General features: G+C 36.9%; 10 protein-coding genes across 10 annotated transcripts; 5 read left to right on the top strand and 5 right to left on the bottom strand.

Annotated features, from left to right (window-relative positions):
- Nucleotides 1–584: 584 nt before the first annotated feature.
- Nucleotides 585–845, top strand: EV154DRAFT_407276 (uncharacterized protein; the record flags this gene model as incomplete). The annotated part of the gene is made up of 1 exon (XM_051595342.1): nt 585–845. A coding segment is annotated over one exon (261 nt), but the record flags the coding sequence as incomplete, so codon positions are not given.
- A 142-nt stretch (nt 846–987) lies between these two features.
- On the bottom strand, nt 988–2,435 carry EV154DRAFT_468390 (Alpha/Beta hydrolase protein). Its single transcript, XM_051597797.1, has 2 exons — nt 2,109–2,435; nt 988–2,031 (listed from the first exon to the last, which is right to left on the bottom strand). Exons 1-2 carry the CDS (start codon nt 2,377–2,379, stop codon nt 1,028–1,030), a joined length of 1,275 nt encoding a protein of 424 aa, XP_051455155.1. The 5' UTR covers nt 2,380–2,435; the 3' UTR covers nt 988–1,027.
- Nucleotides 2,436–3,006: 571 nt separating this feature from the next.
- On the top strand, nt 3,007–3,506 carry EV154DRAFT_604553 (DUF1748-domain-containing protein). The gene is made up of 2 exons (XM_051607406.1): nt 3,007–3,130; nt 3,208–3,506. The coding sequence occupies exons 1-2, from the start codon at nt 3,048–3,050 to the stop codon at nt 3,350–3,352; spliced, it is 228 nt and encodes a 75-aa protein (XP_051455154.1). The 5' UTR covers nt 3,007–3,047; the 3' UTR covers nt 3,353–3,506.
- Nucleotides 3,507–4,358: 852 nt separating this feature from the next.
- EV154DRAFT_566080 (uncharacterized protein) lies at nt 4,359–4,750 on the bottom strand (the record flags this gene model as incomplete). The annotated part of the gene is made up of 2 exons (XM_051605934.1): nt 4,359–4,665; nt 4,731–4,750. The coding sequence occupies 2 exons, from the start codon at nt 4,748–4,750 to the stop codon at nt 4,359–4,361; spliced, it is 327 nt and encodes a 108-aa protein (XP_051455153.1).
- A 779-nt stretch (nt 4,751–5,529) lies between these two features.
- Nucleotides 5,530–8,253, bottom strand: EV154DRAFT_516647 (condensin complex subunit 2/barren). Its single transcript, XM_051602413.1, has 7 exons — nt 7,986–8,253; nt 7,736–7,934; nt 7,622–7,677; nt 6,633–7,560; nt 6,356–6,579; nt 6,119–6,293; nt 5,530–6,062 (listed from the first exon to the last, which is right to left on the bottom strand). Exons 1-7 carry the CDS (start codon nt 8,154–8,156, stop codon nt 5,581–5,583), a joined length of 2,235 nt encoding a protein of 744 aa, XP_051455152.1. The 5' UTR covers nt 8,157–8,253; the 3' UTR covers nt 5,530–5,580.
- Nucleotides 8,254–9,243, bottom strand: EV154DRAFT_604550 (uncharacterized protein; the record flags this gene model as incomplete). The annotated part of the gene is made up of 2 exons (XM_051607405.1): nt 8,254–8,928; nt 9,167–9,243. The coding sequence occupies 2 exons, from the start codon at nt 9,241–9,243 to the stop codon at nt 8,682–8,684; spliced, it is 324 nt and encodes a 107-aa protein (XP_051455151.1). The 3' UTR covers nt 8,254–8,681.
- A 494-nt stretch (nt 9,244–9,737) lies between these two features.
- Nucleotides 9,738–11,819, top strand: EV154DRAFT_447334 (uncharacterized protein). Its single transcript, XM_051597130.1, has 5 exons — nt 9,738–10,772; nt 10,828–10,851; nt 10,905–11,142; nt 11,195–11,331; nt 11,388–11,819. The coding sequence occupies exons 1-5, from the start codon at nt 9,762–9,764 to the stop codon at nt 11,766–11,768; spliced, it is 1,791 nt and encodes a 596-aa protein (XP_051455150.1). The 5' UTR covers nt 9,738–9,761; the 3' UTR covers nt 11,769–11,819.
- A 381-nt stretch (nt 11,820–12,200) lies between these two features.
- EV154DRAFT_516641 (NADH dehydrogenase flavoprotein 1) lies at nt 12,201–14,491 on the bottom strand. Its single transcript, XM_051602412.1, has 11 exons — nt 14,353–14,491; nt 13,943–14,285; nt 13,753–13,886; nt 13,380–13,689; nt 13,213–13,312; nt 13,019–13,155; nt 12,918–12,963; nt 12,876–12,878; nt 12,515–12,752; nt 12,430–12,444; nt 12,201–12,372 (listed from the first exon to the last, which is right to left on the bottom strand). Exons 1-11 carry the CDS (start codon nt 14,378–14,380, stop codon nt 12,296–12,298), a joined length of 1,431 nt encoding a protein of 476 aa, XP_051455149.1. The 5' UTR covers nt 14,381–14,491; the 3' UTR covers nt 12,201–12,295.
- A 165-nt stretch (nt 14,492–14,656) lies between these two features.
- EV154DRAFT_593432 (glycoside hydrolase superfamily) lies at nt 14,657–15,708 on the top strand (the record flags this gene model as incomplete). The annotated part of the gene is made up of 3 exons (XM_051606947.1): nt 14,657–15,247; nt 15,308–15,487; nt 15,537–15,708. The coding sequence occupies exons 1-3, from the start codon at nt 14,730–14,732 to the stop codon at nt 15,706–15,708; spliced, it is 870 nt and encodes a 289-aa protein (XP_051455148.1). The 5' UTR covers nt 14,657–14,729.
- Nucleotides 15,709–16,686: 978 nt separating this feature from the next.
- Nucleotides 16,687–18,544, top strand: EV154DRAFT_593423 (major facilitator superfamily domain-containing protein). Its single transcript, XM_051606946.1, has 6 exons — nt 16,687–16,711; nt 16,770–16,942; nt 17,030–17,304; nt 17,365–17,577; nt 17,632–18,041; nt 18,103–18,544. Exons 1-6 carry the CDS (start codon nt 16,693–16,695, stop codon nt 18,321–18,323), a joined length of 1,311 nt encoding a protein of 436 aa, XP_051455147.1. The 5' UTR covers nt 16,687–16,692; the 3' UTR covers nt 18,324–18,544.
- The last annotated feature ends 50 nt before the right edge of the window (nt 18,545–18,594 follow it).

Below are 18,594 nucleotides of genomic sequence, written 5' to 3'. Positions count from 1 at the left end.
GCAGAGACAATCACCACATTAAAGTCCAAGCTCGAGATGCAATATGCTTCCAAGAAGGAAAGTCAACAAAGAGAAATTGAAGAGTTGAGATCAGAGCTTGAGAAGAAGACCATTGAGCACTCCAAATTAAGCACCGCCATGAATGATTTGAAGTCTGCCAATGACCAACTTCAGGTACTTTTAAAAGGATGAAGGGTTATTATGAATACTAAACATCTATGCATTTTAGATTGCCTTGTCTGAACAATCATTTAGAGAACCTACCGATATTTCTGAAAAGGAAAAGGAGCTTGAGCGTATGCGAAAGACCATGGCACAACAATTGGCCGATTTTGAAATGATGAAGAAGGCATTGATGCGTGATCTTCAAGGTCGTTGTGAGAAGGTTGTCGAGTTGGAAATGTCACTTGACGAAACGCGTGAGCAATACAACAATGTGCTTCGTGCAAGTAATAACAAGGCACAACAAAAGAAGATGGCTTTCCTCGAGCGTAACCTTGAGCAATTAACCAACGTCCAAAAGCAGGTAAATTATAAGACATTTTATTGGGATCTATATGACAATGTCGCTGACATCATTTTAGCTTGTCGAACAAAACAGCTCACTCAAGAAGGAAGTAGCAATAGCTGAGCGTAAATTGATCGCAAGAAATGAACGTATTCAAAGCTTAGAAGCATTACTGGGCGATGCACAAGAGAAATTGATCCATCAAAACCAAAAGTTCGAGGCACAACTTCAAGCTGTCCGTGACAGATTGGAGCAGGCAAGAACCCAAAAGGCAAACCAACCTGGTTTGTCCTCAATAAACTTTGGTAGAATTGCTAAACCTTTGAGAGGCGGTGGAAACGTTGTTAATGTCGAACCAAATACCGAAGGTGATAAGCTTAAGCGTACCTCTTGGATGCCTGGTTTCATGAATTCTTCTCGTCAATAATAATCTCTGTTTTTCTTTTTTTTAAAAAATAAATAAAACCCCTTTTTGTAAATGATATTATTATGTACATGGCTTTTTTATTATTGTTATCATTATACAAGCACCGTTTTGATCTCTTCTTTTTTCCCAGCTGTTGAAGAATATTTCTTCTTTCCTAAATTGGCAGTATAAATAGCAGTAGACTCTTGATCCGTGTCACTAAACTCATCATTGGTGTCATAGTCGCTGTCTTCATCTTCTTCCAATACCATCTCCAGTCCTTCGCTAGACCTCCTGAAGGTTGAGTAACTACTGGAGTGAGCATCTATCAAGGGACGAGCAGACACGCCCATTTTAGGAATACGCCTAAGAGCACGGTAGCAAAAATCGGCAAAGGCTGCATCCGCACGTATCAACATCTTTTTATCCTTGACCACCTCGCGTACACAAAACCAGTCATGTACACAATCTTCTGCCACAGTTTCCCATTGAATTCCGTCACGTTCTGCTCGCATAGCTAAATCCAAAGCGTCGTCCAGTAGCACTTCTCTTTGACCCACAAACATTAATACTTGCTCTGGTAGAAATGATCGAAATCCAGTTTCGAGTTTAGCAATGCCTAATATTTGATTGGTTTCGTCGGGACCCAGACGGCCAAAATAATCCTTCTTGATGACTTTGGCAGTGTGTTGAGAGATGTAATCGTATTTTATGTTGTTTTTCCAGGAGACAGATGTGGTTTCGTCCGTGACAAGCGGCGAGATAAAGACAGCCCCAGCAGGTCTCGGTAACTCCGCCAAAGCTACACCTTCTTGTTTCTCATCTAGGACAATTTCAAACATGCTGGGATCATGCGTGATAAATAACATTTCCAAAAGGAGAGCTGCCCCAGCAGAGTCACCTGTCACAATTATCTTTCCCGCGTCCACTTTCTTGCAAAGACTTTCATAGGCTCGTACGACATCTTCCACAGGGCTGGGATACTTGAATTCAGGAGCTAAGCGATAATCCACCGACATGATCATAGCTTCCAAGCCATAACTATGTTTTAGCACTTTAATCCATGAAATATAAGTCGCCATGTACATGGTACATGTACCAATTCGAAACCCACCACCTTTTTTTTAAAAAAGTTATGAATGATGTTAACACGACATATTTGGTTGCATGATTTCCTTTTAGAAAATACGTTACCATGGACATTGAACAAGATGATATCACAGTCGTCAATTCGCTTTTGAAGTGATGCCTGGTCTAAATGTTTGATATGTTCTCCAATCCAACATCCAGACCATTCACCATTCCAAGCAACTTTGTGTATCCATAATTTATGCGCTGAAAGTGGTTTCGTCACATCGTTCAAAATTAACCGTGCAGCAGGTGCAGGCAATGCAAACACTTTACGTAATATTTTAATGGTCGCTGCCGGTGGTAGCTTATTTAGTGCCACTCTTATTTGATTCATATATGTTATTTTTTTCTTTTCGTTTACAAAGTAAGAATTAATAAAAAGAAAGAAAGAAAGGTCTTTTTTTTTTCTGTTCACCCCAGTTATTATATATATATATTTCACAAGTGTGAATATTGTGAAAGTGATTTCCCACCCAATTTGTGTTACACTTTGTAAAGTAAGAAATCTGGAAGCCATGTGATGATCATCATGAAAGTATCACGATCATCTATATACTCTAAAACCACGTCAGAAGCATATGAAATATATGCATCACAATCCCTTTTATAGCTAAAATCAAAGATGTTGTATTCTCAGATGTAGATATACAGAATATTTTACTGCAACCAATTGTGCATCTTGGTTTATTGCTTTAAAGAAAACCGTATTTTTAGTAGTCAGAATTAATCATTGCAACAATAACAGATTCTAGGTGATTTTCAAAAAAGAAAAATAACCATGTATCGCTGCCACAGTTAATAAATTGTGAATTTGGCACTGAGAAAAAAAAACCAGGCATACATCATCACTTTTCCAAAAACACACAAAACACACAATTGATAAAATGACACGGTGGAACAATGCGGCTTAAAAAAATAATTTGACCTAATCCGCCTCTTTTAATTTTTTTTTTTTTTTTTTTTTTTTTTTTTTACCTTATCATTTCCTTATAAAAACTACGCATGAGTAAAATACTTCATTACACTTTTGATGCCATTCTGATCTCTGCGGTATTAGCCGGTATCAAGCGATCTACGGGATTACAGTAATTATATGAAGGACCAGCTTTTTCCAAATAGTTTTTCTAAAAGCTCTTTCTTTTTATATTATATCTCTCAATAGACCTGCGACCTCAAAAATCGAAAGTACAACTATTCGTTCATACGTGGATAAATACCTTGGTTTCGGCGAATGGATATTCGACATGAGTGTTGTCTATTTTAACCACTCATCTTATTTCGTGAATGACAGAAGAGACTTGAAATAGCTTGTTCTCTTTTATATACATATGTATATATATATTTTACCCTCCTCAATAAAACACCAACCAAGTTACCCTTTTTCGTTTTTTTACTTCCAGTTGGGATGCACTGCAAAAAAAATAAAAAATCTCGGGCACATGATGGAATCATACTGGTGTGAATTTTTTTATTTTTTTGGCTCCTCAACAGCTTTTTGCATAACTAATCAGCTGAAAAAATGGGGGTCGTTTACGAACGTGGTCTACATGCAAAAAAAACACATTGCACTCGCCTTTCATCCATCTAGAATATTGGAAAAACATGAACGCATGATTGGATTGTTATTGTCATAAAGCACAGGCCAGAAAGGCATTTTGGTGGAAAGTACAGTAGAAAGAAAAAGCGATCAATAGCAGCAGCACCTTAACAAATCGCGATGCTTCCGCTTCGAATATCTAAAATTGCCTGAGGGCGATCCAGGCAGAACCTTCTTCTTCATATTAACGGTCTTGATTTGTACAAAATTGTGGAAGCCGAAGGGGCTTCTTAATGAATGTGTTAAAGGTTTCGGCCAAAACGCAAAGCGAGTGTTAATTTTATGCAGTAGAAAGATGCATCTAATCTAAACAAGTATACCCGCATGGTGTGCCTGTTTATTGGAAAAAAGTGCCTTTTGACTACATGTGTTGACAGCGGGCATATTTCATTACGTAGTGTAAGTCGTATGTAAACGATTTTATTAATTACGTTGTAAATGGAAATCATGGTAGTAGTACAAGAATTAGCCGACGGCCACAAAAAGATACCGAAATGTTGGTAATTCAAAATTATAAGAGTGTCTATCTGTTCACGCTTTATAAAAGAAAGGCAGCTTTAGTACTAATGAAATAAGCTATGTGTAGGCTTGATACAACGCGAGGTAAATTATTTTGAATCAATTCATTTATTTTATTTCTGTTTGGGGTTGCCGAATTTTTAAAAAAAAAATATGTACAACAATTATCCAGAATTAACCCCGTTATGACAATGATTTTAAGAGTTCCACTTCTTTTGAGCTTGACCAGCCAATTCTGTAGCCTTACCCTCAGCATTACCCGAAGAATTTCCGGTGAGGCTGTTCATCGTGCTGGAGACAGCACCCTTAACTTGATTAGTAAGACCTTGAGCATAACCACCAGCCTTGCCGACAGCCTCAGATCCTTGACCAGCAGTGTTTTGGGCAGTACCTTCGGCTTGAAGGCCTCTGTTGCCCATAGCATTTCCAGCGGCTTTCTTAAGATTACCAGTAACTTGATCGAATTTTCCGTCCATTTTTAATAATATTTCACGGATTGATCCACTTCAAATTAACACACCTTATTTATAGCCTTTAGAGAAGAACCCCGTCGGAACGTTCCATCATACCAAACATTCACATCAAACATGATTTAATCCATACGCCATTTAGTGTTACGGGAATAAACGTTATTGGATCAAAAATTTGTTTATTTTCTAAGAAGGGAAATCAGGTTTTTGCACACATACCCACACACCTCGTAGTTCCTCGCGCTAATTATAATTACGACCGATAAAAGTTTTGATCCTGTGGGATTAAATTTATGATTATGTTGCGTAGAATTGTGGAAACTTTATTTTTGGTCGCCTCGTTTGTATCTATTTTCTCAAACAAACATATTCATTTCTAAGGAGCACTGTAAAATCACTATGAAATAGCAACAGGCTTGAAATTTACGGATTTCATATCATTGTGTCTGCCTTAGCTCAGTTGGAGGATGCCTGTTGCGTCAAAGATATGTTAAAGTCACACTCACAGCATAAAACACATCGAGTGACGCCAATAATTTTCTTTATTTACCTTGCATTTTTTCAGAAGTTAATCAGTTTCTCACCCTGAGTTTAAATTCAGCCCTCCTATACGAGTATATAAATATCAGTCATCAGAGGGATCAACGATTAATAACACATCAAATGATAAGAGTAAAGTTTATTCTGGGGATCTATTAATGTTCTATAATACCGGCCTATCAGATTGTAGTGATTTACGCAGCAAACGTATTTTCTCGCCACAAGGTTTGACCTTGTGAGTAGAATCGACTGATATCGTGACAGCAGCGGGAACACTCTTGCATTAGCGCTTATTACTTAGGATTTAGAAAAAAGACAAAATAATACAGTAGTAGAAAGTATAAAGGAAAAAGATATAATGTACATTTAATAGAAGGTGGATTAATGGTTGGTGCGATAGTCAAGGTATCTAATACACATTCTGTATAATAGTCACTTCATTCAAGATGTCTTCATTCTGCATCCAATCCCCTTCACCAAGAACAAAGTCATCATTGTCTCCAGGAGGATTTAACCCTACAATAGACAAATCCTTTTCATTTGCCAAATGTAATAAACAAATGAAACAAAATGGGACAGAAATATCTTTCAAAGACTTGGGCGAATACATCCTCTTTAAGTTATTTACAATATCACTGAATTTTTGAACTCCATGCACCTTCTCTTCAACATCGACTTGATCCCCTTTTTCTAAAGTTAAAGATCTCCATAAATTATCCTTTAGTTTCTTTACATCTACTCTCTTTGCTGTCCTTGCGTAATTCACGTATAGTGGTTTCGATTTCTTAAGGTTGTGATTAGTGATGAGTGGATCACCGTATAAGACAGAAACTTCTGGATCCTCGTAGTTATCATGATAAAATGATGTGTCTTCATTCCCTGTCATCATTGCTATAAAAAAATGGTCAGCACAAACACAACTAAATGGAAAAAAGATAAATGCTTACATTGGCTTGGGGGATCATTAAAGTCTATTGGTATATCATCTCCATAATCCCCATCATCCCCGTAGTCCGCACCATCACCGAAATCTTGTGTCTGATCAGCCCAAAAATTGATATCAGGTTCTTCGTCTGATGGTGCTTTTGTGATAATGTCCTTGCTCTTCTTCTTTTGATTGGTCTGGATGTTAAAAATTAAAAATTAATAACACTGGTTACTTAATCGGTAGCAATGGTCATTACCGGGAACATTGGCTTAATAAAATATTGTAATAATTGCTTTGACGAGAAATGGATATCATCAGGCACAGATTGCTGCTTCATTTTTGAGATGACGTCTTTACTTAACGTTAAAAGCCTGGTTGTGGTGCCAAAGAGTGTTTCTTCATCCCCATCAGTGTCCTCTGCATCGAATGGGATTTGGTACACTTGCTTGGGTTTTTTGGGTTTTTTTTCCTGGTCCGTAGCTAAAGAAAAAAAAATTAACAAAAGAGCACTATGCTTGTTTAGATCGCTTTACGTTTTGGGGCAGGAGGGGGTCTTTTTAATTTCCAATGCTCAGCACCGGCCCAGTTTTGTAGTGTCGCGTCAAAATAGTTAAAAACCTGGTCATCATTGTTGAGCATTGCAGTCAAGAAATCTGGTTCTTGATATGCTTTTTCAGTATTATCCAATTCCTCATTATGCTGATCCTGATCGTTCATATTATCATCAATAGCAAATGGATCCATATCGTCTACGCCAAAATCTCCACCGTCATCCCCATAATCATCAAAGTGGAATGGGTTCATATCTTCTTCAACTGGATTCTCAAATGGTAATTCGTCTTCTTGATCTAAGGTAGGAATTTCCAAATCCTTTTCGGAAAAGAAATCAAAGCCTTTCAAAGAGGGAACGATATTTAATCCTTCAAGGACTTCCATTGTAGGTAATCTTGCTTTCAAACGAGATATTTCTACACGAGATTCGGAATCGATACTTTTTTCTTTGACAATGGATTCTTCTGGTTTATCATCAATATCCATTGGATCAATATTTTCTGTTTGTTCAAAAGTTGATCTATCAGCAACGCTAGTTTCCTGAACATCTTCTTCCATAAGGTTATCCTCCTTCTCCTCTTCTTCTTCTTCCTCTTCAGCACTATCTGTATCGTCATTAGGATTCGTTTCTTGTAGGTTAGCGTCATCGTCAGGCCGACCCTTTTCGACGCTAACAATTTCGCCGTCTAATTCTTCTGTATCACATTCGATGGTAGCATCGGACGCATCAAAGATAATTTTGCAATGTTGATCAATACTTAAATGATTTAACAGCAAGCCTCTAGCTCCACCTTCATCAAAATCAGCCGACGTTTTTTTGAATAAGGGATCTACAGCAAAATCCAAATCAAATTTTTTAAGAGCGATGGATGAAAAGTCTTTTAGCAGTGTTACTTCGGATCGATGTGCCTAAACAGAAATATAAGCTTTGGGTTTCTAACAATAAACCATATACTGCGTGAGGTTTTACTTTTTTACGAGTTCGTTTTTCAGCACCTGGTCTTGTTTCATCATCGCCTTCTGCATCTAAAGTTAAAGGAAGTCAACAAAAGGAAATCTTTAACTGGTTCAGGTGCTACATTACTTGTACTATCCGCAAGGCCACTCAGTAATTTTCCTGTTTCAGTGGCAACAGAATCAACACGAGAAGTATAAATCTTTACACATCCATCCAAAGTACAAGAAGCCTTTTGAAAATTAATGGAATCGCCTTCACGGATAAACGTCATTTCATGAAAATAATCAATTAAAGCAAAATTCCAAGTGTTTGTCGCATTCACTTTCTATTTCAACACAATTAGTACACTTCACAGTTAGAGTCTACAGAGACCTACATTATCAGTACACATTTTTATCCATTCTTCAAAATTCGAATACATTTGAGCTGGCGTAAGTGCTGGTACAGTAGGAGTTATGGTATTGGAAACAGGTCGCTTTCCAAGGCGATTTTCCCTTCTGTCCGCTTGGTTTGTTGCACTATTATTGACTAGAGGAGTTCTTTGCATGTATAATTATGAGAAGAATAGGTGTAATAATAAAAGAGGGGGAGAATGAATAATTTAATTTTTTTTTGACGCGGTCATTTCGCGTACACCAAAGCCACCTATAAACATTGTTTGATACATGCTACGTTTCAAGTATCCAAGTTGTATCCTATTACAATTAAAATACCTGACAACATAGATATGTAGAGATAATTGAGCCGCACGGGAATTTATGGTGGATTTTAATCCTAAATAGATTGACAGAAGTTTTTACAAACAGTGGCAGGCATTTATTTAACAATTGGGAACAAATCAAAATCATAAAGTTATTGGATACGACTATATAAGAGGCAGGCCACCTTTATTGCTCAAAATTTATCAACAGCACTACAACTATGGTATGCGGCACCCTTTTATACAATCACAAGAGTAACTACACACGTTTAACACACACGAAACACATCAAAATATATGTTATTCTGCTATAATTTGTGGTCAATCTGCCACTATTTGGACTGGTGTAGAAAACGGGTTTTTTTTTTTTTATTATTGTGTCTTGGTGCTTTGGTTTTGGTGATTGACATTGTTCTGGTCAGTTTCATTTGCACGTAATTTCTGATGAAAAGAAGTCCATAACTGTGATGTCTCATCGAATTGTTGACTAATGGAGTTTAACGTTTGTATGTTGGTGTTCATCAGATTGATATTCGTTTGCATCGTCTCTAATTTAAGCAAGATCTGCTCTTTAAGAGCGGCCTTTTGTTTGAGAAATTGCTCTTTTTCCTTGTCCATTCTGAGAAAGAAGGACAGGGACCGCTTTCCATTTTGAGAAGCGAATTTAGGCGGCCCTTTTGATGACCTCTCAAAGTTTGAAAATAATAATTTTTATAGGGAATTAGCTCACTGGTTCTGATATCGTAGCAAGACACATGCTTTTCTCTTCTTGTTACTGATGTTATTGGCGGCTCATAGAGCAAGCGTATTTGATGTCATTATTCGGTTCGTGTTTGAACCTATGATACAAACTTTACTGCTGATTTTCATTTAACGAGTGTTCATATTCATTATATCGCTTTTGGAATATTTTCCAGCAGTAAGCAAAGTACATACTGCTATAGTTTCCATCCAAAGTTTATATGCCCGCTAATTGAATCAAACAAAAAATACCTTATTCTCAGTACTCCCATTAATTTTTCTTATGAACTTGTGCAACTTTTTAGATACCTTTAAAAGATATATTGTGCTTATGATCATTGTAGATCAGTATAAGATACCAGTTGTATTTAAGCTCTTCGCATAAAAGGATAGTCAATATTTGACCAGTTCCCGTGGTAAGTATGGCACCAATTCGTGCGAAAGCTATGAAAACATTGACCCCAAATAGAACCATGCATAATAATGAGGCAATGGACATCCCAGAAACCTTTCCTTACCTTCCAAAATGTATGTACTACATGCGCTTTAACACAATGATGATAATTCATCGGAAATCAAATGAAGGTTGTGTTATTGTCTAAAAAACATGCTTCCTAAAAAGGTAATTTCATTTCATTTTTGTATTGCCTTTCTTTGCCCCGCAACTTTTTTGTCCTCTTTTTCTTTCAAGTAGCGGTATAATTCTAAAAAATGCCGGCTAACAATAACAATTCAATAGGATATGCGTCCTACCAACAACAATACAATTCAACGTCAACTTCTCTTTATCAGGCCAACGACACTGTCTCTATCGCCTTATTCTTTTCCATTATTGCATTATTATTACTATCTTTTGTCTTTTACTTTTGGTACACAGAAAGACACAAAATACCAGCACTTAAACGAGGAGACCAGGCAGTTGGTCAGCAACAAGAAATCTATCTTCTCATAGACAATATATCCAGTCAAGTAAAAACAACCTTTAGAATACCAATTTTTACGCTTGCCATTGTCGTCTGGAAAAGAATACATGTAACATCCACTGCTTTACCACAGACAGTTACGAACCCAGCGGACGATATATTACCTTTGGCTTCGCATGAGCATCAGAGAGTGTACAATTCAAGAATATATCACCTATTTTCCTTATTATTTATCATAAGCTTTATCATCACATTAGCTATTTTAGTTGGTGCTGTCACTTCCTCAACCACAGCCACTTCTTCCACATTACTATTACAGGCAGCCTTATTTGTTCTTGTATTGTCTGTCAACTTGTATCTGATCACCAGGCAGCGATGCTATTACATGGAACGGAGAAAACTTTATGGAAACGATGACGCTCATATCAATGCCATCTATGACACTCGATTTTCCGACTGGGATAAATCAATGTGGTCTAATTGGGTCCAAATCACAATTCTCATTATCGAATTCTTTCAGTTGATGACTTTCCCTCTGAGAGATTTGATTACTGTCACGTCGTTTGAAGCAAGTCAATCATCAAGTCAACTACAGACCTCCCAACTGGTGTCCTTTATTTTAAATGCAGGTGGTTTGATGCCAGATATGAGAACGCCTAGTTGGTACACTTACTCTCTTTGGACTACATTTGCTACAATCATGCTGAGCCTAGTTTTAGCTCTGATAATTCATTGCATCAACTGGAAATATCCATATAAGCTATCTACCCGTTGGGTACGCTGGTGTATCCCCGTTGCTGTAAGTATGTTTTAACAAACAATTGTAAAACCAAAGTATTAATATTTGCAAACAGACTCTATTATATATTCCGATATTGGTATGGATTTGCACGCTGGCCATTTATTAGGTGCTAACATTCAAATTATGTAGACAACTTTCGTGAGTTCTGCAGCTTGCCAATCCTTAAATATACCGTCTAATGACTTTAATATGACACTTCGTTGCAATGCGTCTAATATATCTCGTCAACTTTATTTTTGGATCTCATTAGTGGGATACATCATCGCTTATTTTATTATGACCATATTTTTGACCAGCTATGAAAGAGTGCCAACAAAAAATGAGATTGCCTACAAATCCATCAGTGTTGCATTTATTAAAAATATGGGTAAGTGCCAATACAGAAAGAAGAGAGAGAAACAAAAACTCACAATTATTAGGTTTACTACTCGCCATTGTATTTTTACTAGTTGAATCTACAACTAATGTGAACCGTATGCGAGCAATTTTATCCATCACCATCTTGTTAACAATGATCTGCTACAATATCAAAACCAGGCCATGCTACGTTGATAAGGTAAACTTTGTTAAAAATATCATCGTTCTGTTGCATGTGCTCATTTTTTTTTTCAGATTAATTTTTTTAGAACAGCTTCGTTTACTTGTATTCTTTGGACTTCAGCACTGGTTGCAATTCTAAGTGATACAGATGCGGCACAAAGTCTGGGTCCTCTTGCAGTCATTTATATAATCATTGGCGGTTGGATCTTTATTATTCTTATCTTCATCGTTATTTATTTTATCTACTACATTCAGCCACCAGATCATATCATGATGGATGATTCTGCTACAGCAGTTAACCCAACCCAATACAACGACCCTCTGGATTACAACGATCATCGGTCCATTCGATCCACGGTGACCCGCCAGAACTCTAGGGGCTGGTTAGAGAATTCCGGTATTTCGAAATGGTGGTATGGAACGTCGGCCGATATTGATAAAACGCATTATTAAAGAGATATCATAAACCTTATTAAGCGACTGTATATATTAATAAAGAAAGAGATATGAGTGTACAGTATCTCATGTAATTTATAGAAACATTTTTTTTATAAAACAACTCTGTTAACAACATTGCTCATGTCAAGCGTAGTAAATAAAGAGCCAAGAGTGAAACATGGAGCGAACCCATTAGCTTCATGCGATACAAGCTCGGCCTAGATATTGCATCAGAGTATTGTGATATATGAAAGCGGTTCAGTGTCTATTTTACATTTATAATTTTAAATCAGGAGGCCCAACGATATTAGACATTGTTTCAAAACATAATTCAAAGGCTTTAAACTAGAATAGTATTACAAAATTTCCATTTGGATTCGAATTGCCATCATAAATGGCCCCTTTCAGCTTAACAATAGCTGACGTTTCCTCGGGAAATGCTTGTGCTTAACCCAGGTAGAAATATTAATAATTTTTTTGCGTGAATTTTATTTGAAAAACAAAAAATTTAATAGAATATGTAAATTATGGGATCGGTTCCATTATTGTTGGATTTGGTTTTGTTGGTTGAACTTGGCCATTCTAGCTTCTAACTCGGGTCTGAAGTGGCGAATGAGACCTACAAAAAAATAATGAATTAAACATTTTATTGAGTACGCGCGTCTGCATTATTTACCTTGTACTGGCCAGGCTTTGTTAAGAAAAAGAAGAAAGTAAGGTAGGTTAGTTTTTGACGAGTAGCACATATTTAAGAAACTTACCAGCAGCATCACCTAAAGCACAAATAGTGTGACCTTCGATTTGTTTTGTTAATTCCCAAATTTGATCGATTTCTTCTCTTTGGCCACGACCGACTTCAAAACGATCCATCATGGACTCGAGCCACTTTGTGCCTTCTCTACAAGGTGTACATTGTCCACAAGATTCATGACGGTAGAACTTGGCGAATCTGGAAATAGCGCCAACAATATCTGTGGACTTATCCATAACAATGACAGCTAATTAATAAACAAAGAGTTAATTTAAAAAGATCTTTTCTCAAAAAAAAAAAAAAAAAAAAAAAAAAAAAAAAAAAAAACTTACCAGCTATACATTTTAAGAAAGATTTTGACAACATAAATTAGCATATGCATACAAATTAAATATCTGCATCTATCACTTACCGGTACCGAGACCAGATTGGACATCACGAAGAGCATCAAAATCCATCCTATAAAATGGGTTTAATATTATTGTGGTTTTGTCATTTCCGTTAATCGACTTACAAAACATCTTCACAGATGCTCTTGGGGAGAACAGGGACGGAGCAACCACCGGGAATAACACCGAGCAAGTTGTCCCAGCCACCTCTAATACCACCACAATGCTTCTCGAGCATCTCCTTCATAGGCATACTCATTTCCTAATGAACAAATAAGATCAATATAACATTCTCTATTTCAGGGCAATCTATACTAACTTCTTCGAAAGTGGCAGGGTGGTTAACATGTCCACTGACACAGAAAAGCTTAGTTCCGGAGTTACGAGCACGACCAAAACTGGCGAACCAAGAACCACCACTAGCAACAAAAAAAAATGGTCAATTTCAGTATACACTTAATTTGCGTAACTTTCTTTTCAAATTACCGTCTAAGAATGGTGGGAGCAACAGCAACAGTTTCGACGTTGGTAACAGTTGTAGGGCAGCCGAAAAGACCGACATCAGCGGGAAATGGGGGCTTCATTCTGGGCTTACCCTGCTTACCCTCAATAGATTCGATCAAACTGGTCTCTTCACCACAAATATAAGCACCGGCACCACGATGGATGAAAACATCAAAGTCCATTCCAGTTCCACAGGCATTCTTACCGATCAAACCGGCAGCATAAGCTTCATCGATGGCGATTTGAAGGTTGTTAGCTTCTTGGTAAAATTCACCACGAATGTAAATATAAGCTATATTAAAAAAAGAGCGGTAAATACGACATATATTGTTTTTACTTCAGATATAGGTATTACCAGCATTGGCCTTCATGGAAGAACCAGCAATAAGACAACCTTCGACTAACTTGTGAGGGTCACCACGAAGAATCTCACGATCCTTACAGGTACCAGGCTCACCTTCATCAGCATTGATAACGAGATAACGAGGGCTACAAGTTCAGTGTAAATACAATATCGATAATCATTAGAAAGTATTAATAATTACCGGCCATCCAAAGGCTTGTTCATGAAACTCCACTTGAGACCAGTGGGGAAACCAGCACCACCACGGCCACGAAGGCCAGATTCCTTCATTTCCTTAATGATCCAATCGGTACCCTTGAGAACAATCTCTTTGGTCTTGTACCAATCACCACGCTTCAAAGCACCCTTCAATTTGAAATCGTGCTTCATGTAAAGGTTGGTGAAAATACGATCTTGATCAGAAAGGTTACCGTAGGTGGTCTTTCCTGTAATTGGGTTGGCATTTGGGTCGGGAGTAGCTTCAGTAGCAAATGTACGTGCTACAGAAGGAATGGCTCTTACTTGGCGAGCTAATATAGGTGCAGCTTTTAAAAATTAAAGAGAAATGTAAACATTCAAATTCAATTCCTATATTCGTTTAAATTAAATTACCACGCTTAACGGTAATTGTTCTCAACATTGACCGCAAAAAAAAAGAGGGGGGTGTAATTTAAATTAAAAAAAGAGTTGGGGGTTGAGGTAAGAAGAGGAAGACAAAATATCTAATTGGCACCTTGTTACCAGTTTTTTCTTTTTTTTTTTTTTTTTTCTTTTTGTTTGGCCCTTAATCTCACCCCAGGATGGCTCTGGTCTCCACAAAAAAATGAATGACGTCGCGCACCGGGGATTAAACTTGGTTCCAAACTCACATAGGAAGGTATAAGTACATATCACCCCTTTTAAATGTCAAATATGTGTCGAATTTCATAAATAAAAGGCATAACTTTTTTTTTACAATTCCATTAAATCAACTCTTTATCTTTTTCATCATGCTTAATCTATCTCTCATTCTATCCATTGCTTCATTAGTCTCATCTACTCTGGCTGCCTCTTCTGCATTTTATGGCTTGAACTATGGTGTCAATATGTATGCATGCCCTACGTTAGAAGATGTCAAACGTGATTTTCGGATTCTATCCCAATACACAAATACAGTTCGTATTTACTCCATCAAGGACTGCAATCTAGGTGAGCTAGCATTGAAGGCCTCACAAGCGACCAAACTGAGACTCTATTTGGGCATGTGGGTCGATAAGTCTGACTCGTTTGATAGAGAGTTCAGTGCTTTGAAAACTATTGCGGAATCAAATCGCTTTTATAACGTTGAGGCTATTATTGTGGGGTCTGAAGTAATGTACAGAGGTGACTTGGAGCCAAATGAATTGGTAGATCGTATCGAGAAAGTCAAGTCCTTGGTCAGTCCCTTAGGTCAAACAAAAGTGACAACCGCGGACGTATATTATAAATTCACGCCTGAGATTATTAACGCTGTCGATTTTGTTATGATGTAAGTCTTCCTTTTTTTTTTTGCTAATTGTCATGCCTGTTCTGACGCATAGAATAAAAGGAATGCTTTTATTTACTGGGAAGGTATTAATGTGGATCAAGCTACAGATACCTTGATGGCACATTATCAATCTGTAAAGGATATGTCAAATGGTAAACTAGTTCGTATCTCTGAAACTGGTTGGCCAGATCAAGGAGATCAAAACATGGCATCTATTCCATCGTCTGAGAACCAGAAAAAGTATGTTTCAATTATACAGAAGGATCATTATAACTAACCCATTTTATAGCTTCTTACTTCAAACTCTCTGTAGAACCAAGCAACAAGAAATCGACATGATTTGGTTTTCCGCTATTGATGAAGGTTACAAACCAGGTGTAGAAAGCCACTTTGGTTTATTGGATTCCAATCGACAATTAAAGAAAGATTATACTTATGAGAAACTCATGAACCCTTGTTAATAATATCTAATAAATCATACCAATTTCTAATTATTTATTTATTACTGTTAATTCACTTGACTGACTATATATTGCTACAATAATTAAACATACTCCTATATTCTGCTGGTAAATACCTATTTTGTTCATTGTTACATATAGCTATTCACATTAAATAATTAGCTATATCCCTGTTTTTAACAAACATAGGGGGGGAAACGAAATGTTTATTAATTCGGTGCTTATTGTGCAATTCTTTGTTTAAAATTGTATTGCATGTATATGTACTTTTGTGTTATTTTGCCCCCCTGACTTGCTGTTGCACTACCTCTTGGTCATTAATACATATTACTCCCAGAAATACAATATAATAGTATAGGACATTATTTAACTGATATGCGCACCGCGTTCTTTAGCCAATTATCTCTCCTGTTTTAGTCAGATTTTATGCACCCAAATATTTGGTAAGTTGTATAGTTAAGATTAAGCACTTAACAAGTGTAAGTCATCTGAGTTCATGATTTAAAAAAATGTTCCTCTGATAAAGTCTTTTCGTCATAGATACGAGAAGAAAAGTTTTATTTTTTTTAAAAAAAAATCTGATAGCCGTGGGATAAGGTTACAAAAATGGTGCAACTGCCTCTCTAAATCTCGCCATTGACAGCAGGTGTGGGCATGCTGTGTTACACTTGAAGTGATTGCGATTCAGAATCCAAAATTAGGTGCTACTATTTGTATTTCGATTACACACTTTCGAAACATAAAAAACAAAATCCCTGGATATTATCTTTGTTCTTCTAAATTATTTTAAATACTGTAAATACCATGGCAAAATCATCCTCATCTAAACACATATCATATCAATCTATAACACAAGCCAAAAAAGAGGAGACCTCTTTTGATGATAATGAGCTTGAATGGACACAAGAAGAAGAAGACGAAGTTTTATATATTATTGACAAACACCTTATGTCGTTTATACTTTTAATGACATTTGTTTTAAATATGGATCGTACCAATATATGTAAATATTTCCAAAATTTTAATGACATACAGAATCTAATTCTTTTAAAATAAAATAGCCAATGCCATGTCAGACAATCTCGCCGCTGATTTGGGTTTTACTAATGACGGTGTAAATACAGGAATCTCTGTCTATTACTTTGTCTTTACAGCATGCACATTACCTTCCAACGCAATATCCAAAGCTGTTGGGGCGCATCTTTGGATACCCATTTTAATGACTTCTTGGGCTGTTGTAACATGGGCCCACGCTCTGATACATGTAGGTGTCTATCAAACGTTAATTTAACGATTTGCTGAAACGTTTCATCAAAAAAAGAATTTTACGGGTTTTATTATAATAAGAGCGGCGATTGCACTCACCGAGGCAGGATTCATTCCGGCCTGTCTGAGTTATATGTCCCTGTGGTACAAAACAAACGAATTGGCAACAAGATTGGCCTGGTTTTGGGGCGCACAAGCACTCGCTTCAGCCGTATCTGGTCTAATTTCATTCGGTGTGTTTCGAATGAGAGGTATTTATGGATTAGAGGGTTGGAAATGGCTTTTTATCATTGACGGTATTGCAACACACATTGTTGGCCTAATTGCATTGTGAGTGATATATATTTGTTTAGTTTGTATATTTTAGCTCACTAATACAACTGTTTACAGTTTTTACTTACCTTCTTCACCAAGCCAGACAGAAGGTGGGTTGAGAGGTCAGGATGGATGGTTAACAAAGCGCCAGATCAGAATAGCAACTTTGCGTATTATGCGAGACGACGAAGCCAAGAAGGAGCTTGATAAACCTATTGCTTGTAAAGACGTTATTCAGGCTCTCTCTGACACTAATCTCTGGACCCATCTTATTATCACATTTATTGGGTAAATATATTGCTATCGGAATCCTCATATTGATATACTTATACAGTTGAACAGATTGATGTCAAGTACACCTATTTCCAGTTATTTACCTACTATGATTAAAGACGCAGGATTTTCAACAACCTCCGCAAATTTATTAACAGCACCCTCTCATATTATTGGACTTGTAGGGTCCATCTTTATTGCTCAATGGTCTGACAAAAGTGGGAATGTGACATTTTTTGCAATGATAGGCACAATCTGGGCTCTATTAGGGTTCATTTTATTAGAGGTGTTACCAGATAATGTTGGAAGATGGCAGCTCTATGGTGCAGCCCTGTTTACAGCCTCGGCGCCCTCATGGCATGGAATGCAAGTGGCCTGGATGTCCTCTAATATAGCACCGATTGGAAAAAGAACCTTGGCTTTGGCGGCAGTTGTTGGAGCGGCTAATATAAATGGTGTACCCGGATCTCAGATATATAGTAAGACAAGTATTGTTATATGCCATGTTAATTGAAATATATTGACAGTACTACCTTACAGAGGCAAATGATGCCCCGAGATATCGTCAGGGTAATAAGATTAACATCGTGTTGCAAGCTGTGACAATTGGATTATTTTTGTTTCAAAGAACAAGGTACAATCTTACCAACAAATGGAGAAGACGAGTTTGGAATAGCATGAGCGATTACGAAAAGCATGTATATCAAAACGAGAATGGAGACCAAGGAAACAATCGGCTTGATTATCAATACCGTTTATAATAAATACAATTTCCTTTTTTTTAAAAAAAAACAAGTGTGTCCTTGTTGGCAAAACACTTTGAGAGTGTAGCACTTCTCAATAAATATTTTATTTTGAGTACTCGCATATTACGTTCATATAAATCATAAAAATGAGTTATTTATCATACGGATTATGTGTTCCGCGATTATAGCTTTCAATAAAATAGTGGTAAAATACACTTTCTGAGAAGCACAACCTAATATCATCGACAGTAACGAATATTAAGTGGACAGCTTTCGGAAATATTTA

This window comes from Mucor mucedo (assembly GCF_025094135.1).
Source record: "Mucor mucedo strain NRRL 3635 chromosome Unknown EV154scaffold_81, whole genome shotgun sequence".
NCBI lineage: Eukaryota > Fungi > Mucoromycota > Mucoromycetes > Mucorales > Mucoraceae > Mucor > Mucor mucedo.
This window is presented reverse-complemented; position numbering and strand designations above follow the sequence as displayed.